We start from the raw sequence: 15,120 nt of genomic DNA, 5'->3' as shown, positions 1-15,120 counted from the left end.
ATGTTTTTAGACCAAATCCGGACATCAGTTCCGTTTCCGGGGGAGGGGGGGTAAAATTAAAGTTAAACAGTATTGTTCTTTCATTAATACAATTTTATTTAAATCTATAAATAAAACGTCTACATAAGAGTTATTAGGTTAAACATGTTATAATAATTAATTAACATATACTAATAAATATAAATTAGGTATTATTAATTTATACAGAGTGAACCCGGAAATCTGTCACCAAACATAACTTTTTGTATCAATATAACCACGTTTATTGGTTACCTTTATAAAATCCGGACATTTTTCAAATCCGGACGCCAATCCGGACAGGTGTTTGAAATCCGGACTGTCCGGACGAAATCCGGACGTATGGTAACCTTTACGGCTATAGTCAACTATAAGGGCACTAGGATTACTCAGGGCATTTCCAGTAATAAAAATGCATCTTACTCTATATTATTATACTAAGCTTTATTGTATTTATGTTTCGTATTTTTTTTATAATAAATAATACCAAAAATATAGCATAAGTGTCTATGCATTATATTAAAATTTTTTTTTAAAAAAATATTTATTAGTGGGACACTGTTTAAAATTTCTAAAAATTGTTCTTTTTTTCCTTTGTTCTTTTTTTCCGTGTTCTTTTTTACTTGTTCGTAAAAAAAGATGAATCCACCTCTGGCTGCAGTGCTGTCTGTTTCAGTATAAAAAATCACAAATATAATAATAATACTATGCAGAAAAAAAATTTAATTTAATTTACCTATTTTGTAGAAATGCGAATTAGGAATACTACTGCTGTAGCGAGTGGCGACAATGAACCGAAATACGAGTTGAGCGAAATATTGATAACAGTAATGATTTTCGTTTTTCTCCTACACTATCACACATTTGCATTTCACACATGACGTTTATTTCGGTGTCCGTAGTTCGTATGAACTACGAAGGATTATCATTATTCGAAAATGTCTAAATTCTGGAGAGCGTTAATATGATGCGCGGACTGCGCCCTAATTTATAACTCCTCGACTTGGCTCAAAACTGTCCGACGTACATCGCGTCTCGTCGATACGTTGGTCTGGATATACGGACATGTGTCTGTCGATTGTCGACGTATCGTGTACCGTAGAATTTCAGTAGTCGCGTTTGTCCGCCTTCGTAACGATCGGTATAATACGACAGCGGTATTGGAGTGATAGTGCGTGTGCTCCGTCAGTGTTGGTACACTAATTCGACCTAAAAATGGCATTAAATCCAACGTCTGCCAATGATCACACGGTCAACAAAGTAGCTGTGTGTTCGGCGATTTTTGCTGGTTTTGCGTATGTCGGATACTCGGTTGCCAAGAACGCGTTTGGACGACGTCTGGGCCGGAAGAGTGACGATGGTAAGTTGATGCCCGATCACGTAAGCCTGGACTAATCTGTGAACAGTGGAGACTGTCTTCCCACTTACTGGCCAATTTCTATTTAATAAGCAACTAATGTTTCCCATATAGGTTGCCACCATGAGGATCAACGCCTGTATTTTCGCCGTCTGTCCCAGACAACACAGACCGATGTCTTACTTGGAAACTTGGACACTTCGGAAACCACTCGTGTGTTTCTACGGCCCATGACCGTACAGCAAAGAATTAAAGAGCTTAATTTGCGGGCAAGAATGTTTGCTGACACAATGATGGCTATACAGACACCTTCAAACAAACATTCCTTGCATGGACCTAGAAGCTTACAGGTTTGTATTTACATAAGGTCATTGTTTACATTCCATGACCAATACAAATATTAAATAATGTAAGAGTATAGTTAAGTGGTTCTCAAACTGTTTTTGTTCATGGTCCCCTTGGATGTTTTATACAAATATTCTGACAACCTACACACTAATCATATGAATGAATGATTTACATTTTCAATAATTTTGAGTCATATCTAATAATGCCACTTCATTAATTAGAAAAGTGTTGTACCTTGTCACCTTGATCCAATGTTTATTTCTTCTTTAATAATTGGTAAAAAATTAATTTGTGGAAGAAATTATAGTCACTAGTTTCATAACATTGAAATATATTGACAGTTAAAACAATAAAATCACACATTAATTAATAATAAATAAAATTTAATTTCGCCTATCAAATCAATTATATATTTTTAATCTTTTGTTCGACATTAAAAAAGGTCATTTTACATTACATATTGTTTAAAATTGAATGGTGTAGTCCATTCTTACAACAATTTAGTATTGAGGTCGAAGACAATTCATTCTTCCCAAATTGGTATGCATGTACTGCATGCATCGCGGACCAAATCATTAATTAATAAGTTTTAAAGAATTGAAATAAGTTTTTTATCATTTATCCAAGATTAAGTAATTATATACATTATTATCTATATTATACTAAATTGCGTAGATATGGGTATGGATATGGATTTTATCATTTTTTGGTTATAAAAAAAAATTGATCTTAGAAGAAGAAGTTGATTTAGGGTTGAGAAAAGAACCCATTTATAACTTTATTATACCTACAATATGATTAATATACATTAACTTGAAATATTAACAATTAGAGCAGTTAGGGGACGTTTAATAAAAAAATTATCTTGAGGTACCACACTCCTGTATGTGGACGTAAGTAAAATTGTTTATAATGTACTTGAAATAAATACTCTCAATACTTTTAATTGCCTTTTTTTTGATAAGGTATCTACAACTTATTAAAAATTTTATTTTTTGGTTTCTGTTTATTCTTGTATCAAATTTAATTCATTTAATACTTTTAAACAGTACTTTTTTTTATTAGTCTCTATGCATTTTATACATAAATATGTTACAGGAAATGATGATAATCCCTAATAAGGGAATTAAATTATATCATTACCTAGTTCATGTTATCATTTTCCAGTGATATCAGACAGATTGACATCACTAGGGTTCAGGATATATAGCATTTGCATTTCCATCATAGGGGATGTAAAACATAGCAGAGTGATGTACAAATACGTTTTATATTACGGACAAATCAAATATGAAATTTAATTTTATATTTTTACATATTTTGGGGGTTTTTGCATTTTTTTTTTTGTTATACTTAACGATTTTTAACCATTGATGGATATTATTGATAAAAATGCATTAATTAAAGCTATCTATCATAAAAATGTTGCACACACATGAATGCGATTTATAAATACTCAATAAATCGAAAACCATGTAGTTATCTGAGATGGTTAGTTGAAAAACTTCTGATATGTGTACTTATCTACATTCTTACATTTGTATCGCTCAGCAAATGATAAAAATAATCTATCTAGTGATCAATAAACTGCACCGGTGCACATTTTTTTTAGAACATTCAAAGCCCAATTTTTAAAGATTTTATTTTTTTAAATGTATTAATTAATAATTTTATTTAAATTCAGATTTTTTTTATATTTATATGAAATAAATCCTTCTTTTAATGACTTTTTAAGTGATTTTTTTTTTTCATTTTTAGTGCATATTTTTAAGTTTATTGGGTTATATTTAGGCGCATATTTTAGTTCTTTTTAGTGCTATAAGTCCTGAACCCTGGACATCACCCAGTAAAATTACATATCTAGTAAGCTGGTAAATTATTTAATTATAATTGCATTCAAAATATGTAGAAATTGTACTAAAATAAGTCAACATTGCAATGTAAAATACCTTATAGTTGCACAATGATTTCGTGTAAAATATGTAATTGATGAAATATTTCAACACTAGAAATGAACAAATATGATTTTTTTACGAGCTAATAATATAATATATTCTTAAATATAAAATATTGGCTGAATATTCTTTATTCTCCCAATTATGCTTTAAAGCATAAAATAAATTTCTTTCTACAAGTTCTGTATTTGATCAATTGTCTACATCAGTGTTTCTCAACCGGTGTGCCCCAACATTTTACGATTATTAATGTTAGGTTAGACGTTTACGTAAAATATCGGTAACATGTTGAAATATTTTTAATTATGATTGTAATAATATTTTTTTTATCCTAAATAAATGCACCATTTTAAATTGTTAGTTAGTAATATACTGATATACAACTACTTTGGTATTAATAATTAAATGATGAAAGCCTACTATAAAAAAAATATGTATACATATATAAGTCAGTGACAAGTGGGGTTTTTGCTAAATATGGGTTGGGAATAGTGTGTCGCGAGGGAAAAAGATTGGGAAACGCTGGTCTACATTTTTCACCCCCTTTCACCTGCATAAAGTCAATAAGTTTGTGTAAAAACTAAAAACCTAAAATCCTCTGATAATAGTATAAAATACTTACACCTAAATTTAAGTCATTAAAATGTATAGACAGTTACCTATCACTGAATTTTATTTTTGCATGGCAAACCTTTGTGACATTTATAATTACTAATGTCCATGTTTTACAATTCAATACCTCCTTACAACTCGTAAAGCACAATAATTGACAAATATTCACAGAGTATATGGTGGTGTGAAAATTACTTTAGAGAATAGTAGATATAATTTAAATCGAAGTAATTCAATCTAAAAACAGTTAATAACTATATAAATTTTGTATTTTTCAAAAAATAACTTTATTTTTTAGTGTAATATTATAATGTGTTATTAAACATTCTATTGTTCTAAACAATTTTAACATTTTTACTATTTTTATTTTTATTGATAACGATTATTTATCGTTACATCTTATGTAATAAACATATTTTATAAATAAAAATACTGTAATCCTTAGATTCAGCTAAATACTATGCTAAATATATATATATTCAATACTGATTTTTTTTTAATATTTTAAAAGATAGCGATGTATAATAACTAGGGGCCGAGATTATATTCTTTTAAAATAGCCAAAATAAGATGCTAATATTCTTTTAAAAAGTTGAAAATATTCTTCCAATATTCTTTAAAAATCATAATAAAATATGCAAAAAATATTCTTTTTTGTTAATATATTCTCTTGAATTAAAAATATGCATGCAAAATATTACAAAAAAACTGATATAAAAAGGTTTATAATAAAATATAATATGGAAAAATATATAAATTCTGGATATATGGATATAAATAGGCACATAATAAAAAATAATACATGTTAAAAAAAAATGTGATTAAATTATTTAAGGTTATGTTATATTACATTTAAGGTATTTTTAATTAAGAACATTTTTGAAAACAGTTGACAAATATATTTTGTTATATATTATGCGTTGTCGTATTTGTAAGACGGTCTGTTAATATGTTTTTGTACGTGCTAAATGAACTTTCGACATCAACTGAAGTCACGGGAGAATTTTGCTAATCAGTTATCATAGCCGGTGAAAAATTGTCTATATATAAGTAGCCAAGTAGGTCCAGGTATTTTTTGAAGTTGACCCATTATATTTTCAATTAGATTTATCGAATCAACAAGAGACACATTAGACTTTTCTAAACTTTTGATCGATGTTACGAGGACAAGAAAATGGACCTTATTAAATATTAGATCGTTTTAGATGGTTTCTAAGTCAAAAACTGTTTTACATTTAATTACGGACTGACTAGGAGATTTTTGGCTACTTACTATTACAGTACATTACTAATTAGGGCATAATGATCATACAATAATATATCAATATCATATCAGTATATCACTATTATCCGACATATAATTTACGCCACTGCAACAAAAAAAATCGAATATCTATAAAAATTAATCGATATATTCTTTAATATTTTGTATTATAGGAAATATTCTCAAATATGCAAAAAAAACTTTTGTCGTTTACTAACCGGTTTCATGATTTATAAAAATGTCAAACCCCTGTCTGACTGCATAGGCTCAAAAAAAATTTGCAAAAGAAAATGATTCCGGTCCCTAATAATAACATTGACTAATGAACTACAAAAATTTGAGGCAATAAAATAATTTCTTTCCTATATTAAGGTTGTCATACTTTCCTAAATTGTATAAATTTCATTTATGTACAATAAACATAAGACTAAGTTGTTGACTTACATTTTGTATATAACTGTAATAATAAAGAGGTATTTTTGATAAACTATTTTCTTTCAAAAAAAGTATTCAAAATTCGGTACTTATTTGAAGTAATTTATTCGTAATACTATCTTTGTCTAATAAAATGTAATAGTTAATGGGTACTTCAATTCTATTTTGAATATTTTACTAAAACAAAATGTATCAGTGTTATGTTTAAGTTAACTATATTTTTTTTTTACTTTTATGGATTAGGCGTCACCGTGGAATTCACCTAGAATAATGAGTCCTGTAGATGCTAGACATATATTAGGAAGTCGATCCACCGAAAACCTAAGACTATGTGATAATTATGCATTAGAATCGAATTTTGGCACACCGTTAAGAAGAAAAAGTTCCAGTAGGTCATTAAGAAGAAAATCCCCGCAACCAGGTGAACACAGACTTTCTGTAAGCCAGTCTAATCAAGATATGGAAGAATTTGAAAAGATTAACCAACCATCTTTGTTGAATAGGTAAATATGACATTTTTCACTAGTGTGTTATTTATTGAAAAATAATTTAATAGACAACTAATGTCTAATTTTATTTTTCAAATTTTTAAAGACCTATGGAACCGAATGAAGCTAAAAATTTATTATTATTGATGGGATCCAGAGATATTCTAGTACTTGAAAAAGTACTTGTGACTGTTAGTAATTTAGCAACATTTACTCCAAACCAAGTATGAGTATGATTTTATTTTATCAAACTCCTTAATATATATAACCATGCAATATGTAAACATTTAATTATATTTATCTATCTTGATATTTTTTTGTAGTAGAACAACTTTATAAATTAAATTAAAAATGTATATGCTTGTATATATATACATTTGCTATTTACATTCCTTGATAGAAATTTAAACTTTTTTTAACTCCTATACTAATGTACAAGTATACTTGAAGTATTAAAATAATTTTAAAAATAGATTTAATATTCATTAACAGTTCAGTTTCATTATCACACACAGAATTTAAATGCGAAATATATTATGGTATGAGCCCAGCAATTTAAAATGTTCACTATGTCTATTTTTTAACAAAATAAAAGCACAAAATATATTTGTGTAACTCATTATTTTGTTACCAAACTTTATTATTTAGGGCTATGGATAAATTAATTGTATTAACTATTTTAAGAAAACTCATAATAATGTGACTAATAACTCACTAATAACTTCATGTTTAATATTATAAACATGTATACATTAAGGGTGTGCTGGGTTGCTGTGTTTTTTTTTTTTAATTTTTAATTTATCCATAAACATTTAAAACCATTTATTTAAGCTTAAAAAAACATATAATTCTATTGTTATATTTTCAATGAAATATACATTTTGTGTGAAGATATTAGTTAGTTATTAGGAAATATATTTCATACTACTTCTTTAAGGCAAAACATTATTGATAAATACATTGTCTTAACTCCTTAATTTTGCACATTTAATAGTTATCCGTAAACTTTCGCACATAGAGTATACCTCAGAACTCATAAGTTATAATTAATAAGCTAACTATAAAATGTATGATTTATGTTATGAGTTGTTTGCTAACCAAGAAAAAAATACATTTGGTTTTATATTTTTAAATTTGTTATAATTTTTAAGGAAATATTAATACTTATTTCGGCATATTATATCCCTTACATTTCATTAAAATATATGCCTTTTAAATTTTTAACACTTGTTGTAAGTTGTAACCTTACTTTCTGGACATCCTTTGTAGTATAATGATACAATTTATCTTCTAAATTATATATTGGATGAGTAACAGGATTTAAATCAATTAGAATGAAGGGGTTTTTGACTATCCCTAAAACATAAACATATGATTTTTATTTTAAGGAAGTAATGAGGGAAGCTGGGTACTTGAGTCAACTTCAGCAGTTGATTTATCACCCAGAAGAATCTGTTCAAATAACTGCACTTGTGGCATTGGGGAATTTGGCTTTAAACAAAAATAATTCAAAAGAAATGAAGGTTAGATAAAAAAAAAATGGAAATTTTTAATTTTAAAAACCTAACTGTGTACTAATGTATATTTTTATGTTTTATTGTTATATTAATATTATTTACAGGAAACAATTCCAATGTTATTAGCCCTAATGAAAATGATGGATTCGGATGAGATTATTTACAACTGTTTATCCACTATGACCAACATTGCAGTATTCCATATGTGGCATAGTGAATTGCAACCAGCTATACATACTTTATACGGTTTATTAGAGAGTCAAAATAACAAAGTTGTTCTTCAATGCTTAAAACTATTAATCAACTTATCTTGTAATGATGATATGATTCCATATCTTCTAGGTGGACAAGTATGTTATTTATCATTGATAATGTGTGTGTCATGTTTTTTTTTATCATACCTAGTCCATTAATAATTAATATACATAGAAGTATGATGAGGATGTTATGTGAAATTTATTTGTTTTATCTGCTATAATCTATAGTATATTAATAAATATTGTTTTCCACTGTATTAGGCTCCCAAAAAACTATTGTCCATGTTGCACTTGAATGAAAATGAAGACATTCTACTTAGAGTTGTAACATTATTTAGCAATCTTACTGATGCCGTAAAAGCAATGGAATTAGATCCTGTATTAGATTTGCCTGTAGAAGACAAAGCCGCAGCGCCTGATACTATGTAAGTGTAAAAATTGTTCAAAGTCTAAGTAAAATACATTATTATTATTCAAAATCTTCAAAAATCATTAGTATATACTAAATAGCTTATTTTTTATTAGTCTTATGCTACTAGAAAATATGTTTTTTTCATAAATAAGTTTTATATCACTCACTTTCTTTCTCATCTAAAAACAATCTACATTTTTGCACATTGCCTGCCATGGCTGAGTTATATCTACTCATTGGCGTGTCCACAATCAAAATAAAACATATAATTCATGTAAAGTACGCTCCTAGCTATCCACTAAAATTTTTTTACCTTGCTTTTTTGTCGGTTTTTTTATTGTTTGAATAAATTTGTCAAAGCGTATGACTAACATCAAAACGTCCATTTTTATGCAATAAAACTTTGAGAAGCCTCGCCCGAATGGCCAAGTTATGCCGTATAGGTACATTAAAATTATGTAAAACAAAAATCTGCTCTCTTGTAAGACAAAAGATTTTAAGCATTTTCATTGTAAAACAAAAACTTGGAAGTCGTTCTACTCTATATTGAGTATCAAGTTTACCTGATGGTGCTCTCAACAATTTGTATTGGGAGAGAGCATAAACCTTGTATATTTATTATCTGCAAAGTAAATTGCAGGGACTACAATCTTGCTATAAGTGAAACGCAGCTACCTTGGTATGCAATGTGCAAAAATTTGATTTGATGCATGGTTGTACCTGATCTGCCCGATTAACCAATTTGCAACCAACTAACAAAAAAAAATACTAATTTCTTCTAAATATATTTATATTTCACTTATAACTAATAGCAACTATTTATAAACAAAAATGTCCTCCATAAATCGTAAAATCCCCAGTCGAGCACCTTCCCGAGTTGGACCTACCAGATCCATTAGTGAATCTAAATCATAAAGGAAACCACTCAAGCACACACAAAGAATGTCATCAAAATCGGTCCAGCCATTTAGACAGGCATGAAGGACACACAGGCATTCATTTATATATATACAGATAAAGCATAAGTTGAATACATTTTTGCCTAAAACAAATAGTATAATATATAACCTATATTATAATAATTTATTATTATTAAATTAATAGATATCTGTTATCAGTTGTTATTGCTTAAAATGAGTCTAAATATTTAGAAACAATTTTTTTGTGTGTAGTAAATAATAATATGTGTGGTAACAAAAATTGTCATGTCCCTAAACATAATATTTTTTGAGTTACATCAGAATAACTAAACTTGCTATTATTTGTTTTAATTACCAATTTTATCAAAAAATTGAATTTCAAATATCTATAAAAATATGTATAATAGTAATATTTATCATATAATTTTCTGAGTTATGACAAGTACTACTTATTAGGAACCTTGTATTAAATTTTCAAGCCTTATACAAATTATACATTTTTTACATTTCTAACCACAAAATAATTTACTAATTTCTTGAAAAATGAACTTTGAAGGCATTTTTAAAAAAAATTGTGGATCTTCGACATTTTTAAATTGCTGTTTATACAACTTATGAGAAATCTTGTTTTAATTTTTCCAGATTCTTGACAGAGCACAAACAAATCCTAAAATTTCACTGTCTATAAAAATTATAATTAAAGCAATAATGAAATGTTGGAATTTCTATTATTAATGTTTTTAGAATCAAAACAAATAACAATTAAGTAGAAATTGTTAATTTATGTTATGAATATCCAATGTCGTCAAACTCATCCTCATTAAAAATGTATTAACTTATCATGTGTTCAATTTTCAAGCCTAAGTATAAAAATTATTTATATCTTATAATTTTGAAAAATTTCATAAATAAAAATATTAAATTTTTAACACTTAAAAAAAACTTAAAAACAAATAAATATCTTTGTAAAACTACGCATTCATCACTCTGTTCATAATTAAAAATTGTTTTTAAAAAAAAACGCCTTGCAAAACTCTAAGCATGCTCATCTTATAAATATGCTTAAATTATGCATTTATTAAAATTCAGATTTTAGTAATTTTTGATTACACTTGAAGACCATTTTTCAAAAATTAAAAATTTTTTGTGCCATTTAAAGTTGATCCCGTGACAATACATACTTCAGTTTTTCAAATAGGAACCTCCCTTTTTTATTTTTTATTATTAAGAAGATATATTTTTTTAGAATTTTGATGTATCTAAATCAAAATGCAAGCTAGTAGTTGTTGAGTTATGTAATTTTGTGTTTTAAGGATAATATGTCTGGGGTAATGAGTTAAGTTGATAGGGAGCTTAGACGATTTGAAAAAGTTAGCAATTACTCTTGAATTATCAACACAATAATTTGCAAAAATTGTCCAATTTTAATAAATACTACATGTAACATAGTATAATCCACATTTTTATATTCATAAAATCTTTTTTAAGGATTAATATCCTCAGTACAAAAATTGTAATAAGTCAGAGACTACTCATTAGAAATGTTGATTTAGATACATCAACGTTTTCATAAAAATCATTCTTTAAATAATTTTCAGTAAAAAAGGTGGGTTCTCATTTGAAAAATAGAATTTCGTATCACCACAGGATACTCCTTGAGTAATACAAAAAATATCAGAAATTTGAAAACATGGTCTTTAAAATGAAATAAAGAAAATCTTATAAAATGTTAAATATTTTGTTATTTGAAAAGGTCAAGCACCAATTGATTAATGTAATAGAATTAGTTTTTTATGAAATAATAAAATGTAATTGTAAATGTAAATGTTTTATATATCAGTTTGTTTAGCAGGTATGCTAACATTTATGGTGTTAATATGGTAGAGAAAATACGCACAAAAAGCTTAGTACTGATGAAACAGCATAAAAATGAAGAAATTCGAGTTCGTGCACAAAAAATCTACAACGCTCTCTCCGACTAAATGTATGTTGTAATCAAGATTATTTTGTACTATATGTCAGCAACATAACATTCCGATAGTAATTGAGTTTTTATTTACTGTTTAAAAAAACTTATACCAACAAACACCTTGTTAAAATGTAAGTTTCATTACTAGGTTTATAATTCAAATGTATTATCATATTAGTATTATACATTATTGATACAAAATGACATTCTATTAAAACTATTTTAATTAGTAACAAAATGTACTATAGAATTTTTTTTTTCACCTTTTATTATTATCACTGTTATTTATTATAGCAATAATTGTGTGATTTGCTATTTTGTTATTATGAATTAATGAGTTCCTAGTAATAAAATTAATTATTGTACTTTTTATGTAGTGCCATACATAGTTTAACTTTAATTTACTTTATAAAACAACACTCATGAACATTTTAATCAATGTTTTGTTACCATTGTACTAACTAGTTAATAAAATCACATGCATAATTTTAATTAAAAAATTCTTAAGTATTCTAAATATTTAATGTAGTGTTTTACTGTAATAGTTTAATCTTCCATCAGAATTACTGTATATTTAATTCTCAATTTAGAATATATCATATTTTACCATAAATATTTCTGCTAGCATGTCTTAACTGTTAATTGATATATTTTATATCAATAAGTAACTTTTAAGGTAGCTTGAGACCAACTTTGGCATTAATAATGTTTAATGTCTATGCTGTTTTCAATTAAATATATTACGACAGAATTCATTTTACTTTATAGAAAATGCATGGTAACTTCTAGTACTAAAACCACTAGATATATTATTTTTCTCATAAGAAATTTTTACTTGACATCTGTTTTAAATGTGTTGTTACTATTTTTATATCCAATAACATTATGTCCACGTTATATGTTGATTATTTTGTTCAACAAATAATATTAATAAGCTTCGAATGCACTGTTTGTCTATTATGATCAACTGTTTATTATCTTATTGATGTTAGAAATAAATTATTATTTATTTTTCAATAATGTTATACAAATAATTATGTTTCATGTTCATAAAATATATACGTTACAAAATTAATAATTACTTAAAATATATGTTTTATTATTGTCAATTCCTGAATCTGAACTATATTTTAGTATCTATCTATGAAGTAATTCATTTTTAGAAGAACTGGTTCATTCCAGTTGCACCAAAGTGTTTAAAATATACTATGACATAGTACATCAAGTCTACTATAACATGTAAAATGTTGAAATATAGGTTACATAAATATTTTTTTTAAATGTAAGGTAGAAGCTAAACCCACTTGCTTATAGTCTATACTATATCTATGGACCCCCATAATCCTGATTGCCGAATCATTGTCTATAGGTATCATGTACCAATTTATAATATGAATCAAAATTAGTTAAAAGGACTTCTGCATTTGGTGACATTATTTATTTTATACATTCCATTTCGTCCAGTACTCAATGGTAGGGATTCTAATCAATCAAGCATATCGCAATATTTTTGAAAATTTCTATTTTCTTTATAAATTATCACAAACCAAGTTTCTGAACTTTTCTATGTATCGATTGACCCAAATGATAAAAATATCATTATAATTTATACAACTACTTACCAGATGACCTATAATTTTGGAAACGATTTTAAGCCCTGCTTTGGAGTGTTTGATACTTTGATGATGAAAGTTCACGGGAATAACTACACCACAAATTTAAAACCAAATAGAGTGAAGAATATAGTTGTCTTTTATGTGTACCTAATAAGTACTAATATTAATTATTAGTAGGTATTATTTATTTAATTTTTGAAGCAGCGATTTTGTAGTTAGAAAATTTTTTACAAGTAACATAAATAAATAATTACATTTTTAGGAAAAAGAGAAAAAATTAACAAATAATACAAAATATAGAAATTGGAATCATGATAATATTAAGAACCAAATACATAATAATTACATAGAGATCACAGGAAACACCATAACGTGTATTATTATCTACACTACTTAGGTACGCAATACGCTTACAAAACAACCATATTATATGATGGGTTTGGGTTATGTGAACAATCACTAAACATTTAATAAATCAATAAATACGTAGGTAGTGAGTTAAAGGTCTCGTATATAAATACGATTTAGCAAACCATGACGCTGGGTGTTTATCCATTTAATTTTAGTGAACCATTAAATTAATTTATTTTGCATGAAATGTATTAAAATTGTTCATAATTTTATACACCTATAGGGATAATGAATTATGATTTTTAAATACTTAATAACATCCACGGTGATCGAGCTATAGTATTATTTTCTCGAAAGTTTAATTTTCGATGCCTGTTGAAACATTGGAAAATGAAAACTAGTAATGACTATTTTCCGTCCAGCGGAAATATTTATTTTCGACTGGTGTTCGGTAAACGCGAAGTCCCGTTCCTCAGGGATCGGAAAAGTTAGTGTCCAAATCAAAATAATAATATGGTTAGGTACATAAACCTACCAATGCCACTATTAGTCTTAAATCTGGTTCCCACGGCTATTGTATTTGACGAATATTTAGCATTTTTAATTGATAATCATCGTTGTACTTTATTAACTGCACGAGTATTTGGTTGGTATTCTTTTTTCATTATTCACGATTCACAGTTCCAGCGAATTCTCGGTAAAGTTACGAGTCAAAAGAATATATAATGGATATATTTGTGAAATACTCAAGTAATTGGAATGATCTACTTCAGACGGTGTTCTTTCCCCCTCCCCACCCCCGGCCAGTGGTGGAAAGCCTGGTCTAGAAAAATTGGAATTTTCCAAATGGCCTGGTGGCTCGGTAGTTTTATATTAGATTTTATTCACAAAATTTGTAAATAAGTCAACAATTTTTTTGTATTAAAACTATAAAATTATTGTATTCAGTGCAGCTCGAATTTTGAAAAATTAAGTGGAGGAGCTCAATTCTAATTTTAAATACTACGTCCCGAGTGTAAAACTATTAAACACAGACAAATGGTGGGCTTTGCCCCCCACACCCCCTTCTTAAATTTTGAATATGAAAGTTCAGCTTAGTTTAAACATATTGCCTTTATTGTATTCAAAATGAACTCCCATTTTTATAGAAATGTAGTAATAACTACATAATATTTCTGTAGGAAATATCAGTTATAATATCTTGATTCATGGTTCAGACTCAAATGTCAATTAACAACACTAGTCCACAGATATTTGAGGTAATACCTACCTATAATAGTTTATTGTATGTAATTTAATATCTGTAATAAACCCAAAATAATCTTTGAGTGCAGTCATGCAGATGTGATGTGGTAAAGAGCGTTAAGTCTTAAGATTTTGGTATTAGGTATAGTGATTGTGTACTGGTGTTGAGAGTGTCGATTATGTCATTAATTGTGTACTGCTAAATAAAAATGGTTTTCCTTTTATATTTTCAGTACCTATTGATTGTTAAAATTTGTTATTTTTACTATTTTCTTAGTTATTTGTTCATTTCATACATTTAAAATTTTTAATCCTCCCTGTTAAGCAGATTGTTTGTGAAAGATCATTTTCTACAT

At 27.2% G+C, this 15,120-nt stretch overlaps 1 protein-coding gene across 4 annotated transcripts; it reads left to right on the top strand.

The window, feature by feature from the left end:
* Positions 1 to 921: 921 nt before the first annotated feature.
* LOC111041429 lies at positions 922 to 11,785 on the top strand. Of its 4 annotated transcripts, none has more exons than XM_022325696.1 (8): positions 929 to 1,378; positions 1,490 to 1,725; positions 6,233 to 6,492; positions 6,584 to 6,701; positions 7,866 to 8,000; positions 8,099 to 8,344; positions 8,513 to 8,676; positions 11,433 to 11,783. In XM_022325696.1, the coding sequence occupies exons 1-8, from the start codon at positions 1,234 to 1,236 to the stop codon at positions 11,563 to 11,565; spliced, it is 1,437 nt and encodes a 478-aa protein (XP_022181388.1). In that variant the 5' UTR covers positions 929 to 1,233; the 3' UTR covers positions 11,566 to 11,783. The 4 variants fall into 4 exon arrangements, with proteins under 4 accessions (XP_022181390.1, XP_022181388.1, XP_022181389.1 ...); XM_022325697.1 differs by having other exon boundaries at positions 930 to 1,378; positions 11,436 to 11,782; XM_022325695.1 differs by having other exon boundaries at positions 1,234 to 1,378; positions 11,424 to 11,783.
* The last annotated feature ends 3,335 nt before the right edge of the window (positions 11,786 to 15,120 follow it).

The sequence above is a fragment of the Myzus persicae genome, unplaced genomic scaffold, assembly GCF_001856785.1.
Source record: "Myzus persicae strain clone G006 unplaced genomic scaffold, MPER_G0061.0, whole genome shotgun sequence".
NCBI lineage: Eukaryota > Metazoa > Arthropoda > Insecta > Hemiptera > Aphididae > Myzus > Myzus persicae.
This window is presented reverse-complemented; position numbering and strand designations above follow the sequence as displayed.

Excerpts from the sequence above, each read along its gene's own strand:
- LOC111041429 (XM_022325695.1), top strand. The coding sequence starts at position 1,234 with ATGGCATTAAATCCAACGTCTGCCAATGATCACACGGTCAACAAAGTA. Across the intron at positions 1,379-1,489 it reads GGGCCGGAAGAGTGACGATG|GTTGCCACCATGAGGATCAA; the intron begins GTAAGTTGATGC and ends TTTCCCATATAG. Across the intron at positions 8,345-8,512 it reads CATATCTTCTAGGTGGACAA|GCTCCCAAAAAACTATTGTC; the intron begins GTATGTTATTTA and ends CCACTGTATTAG.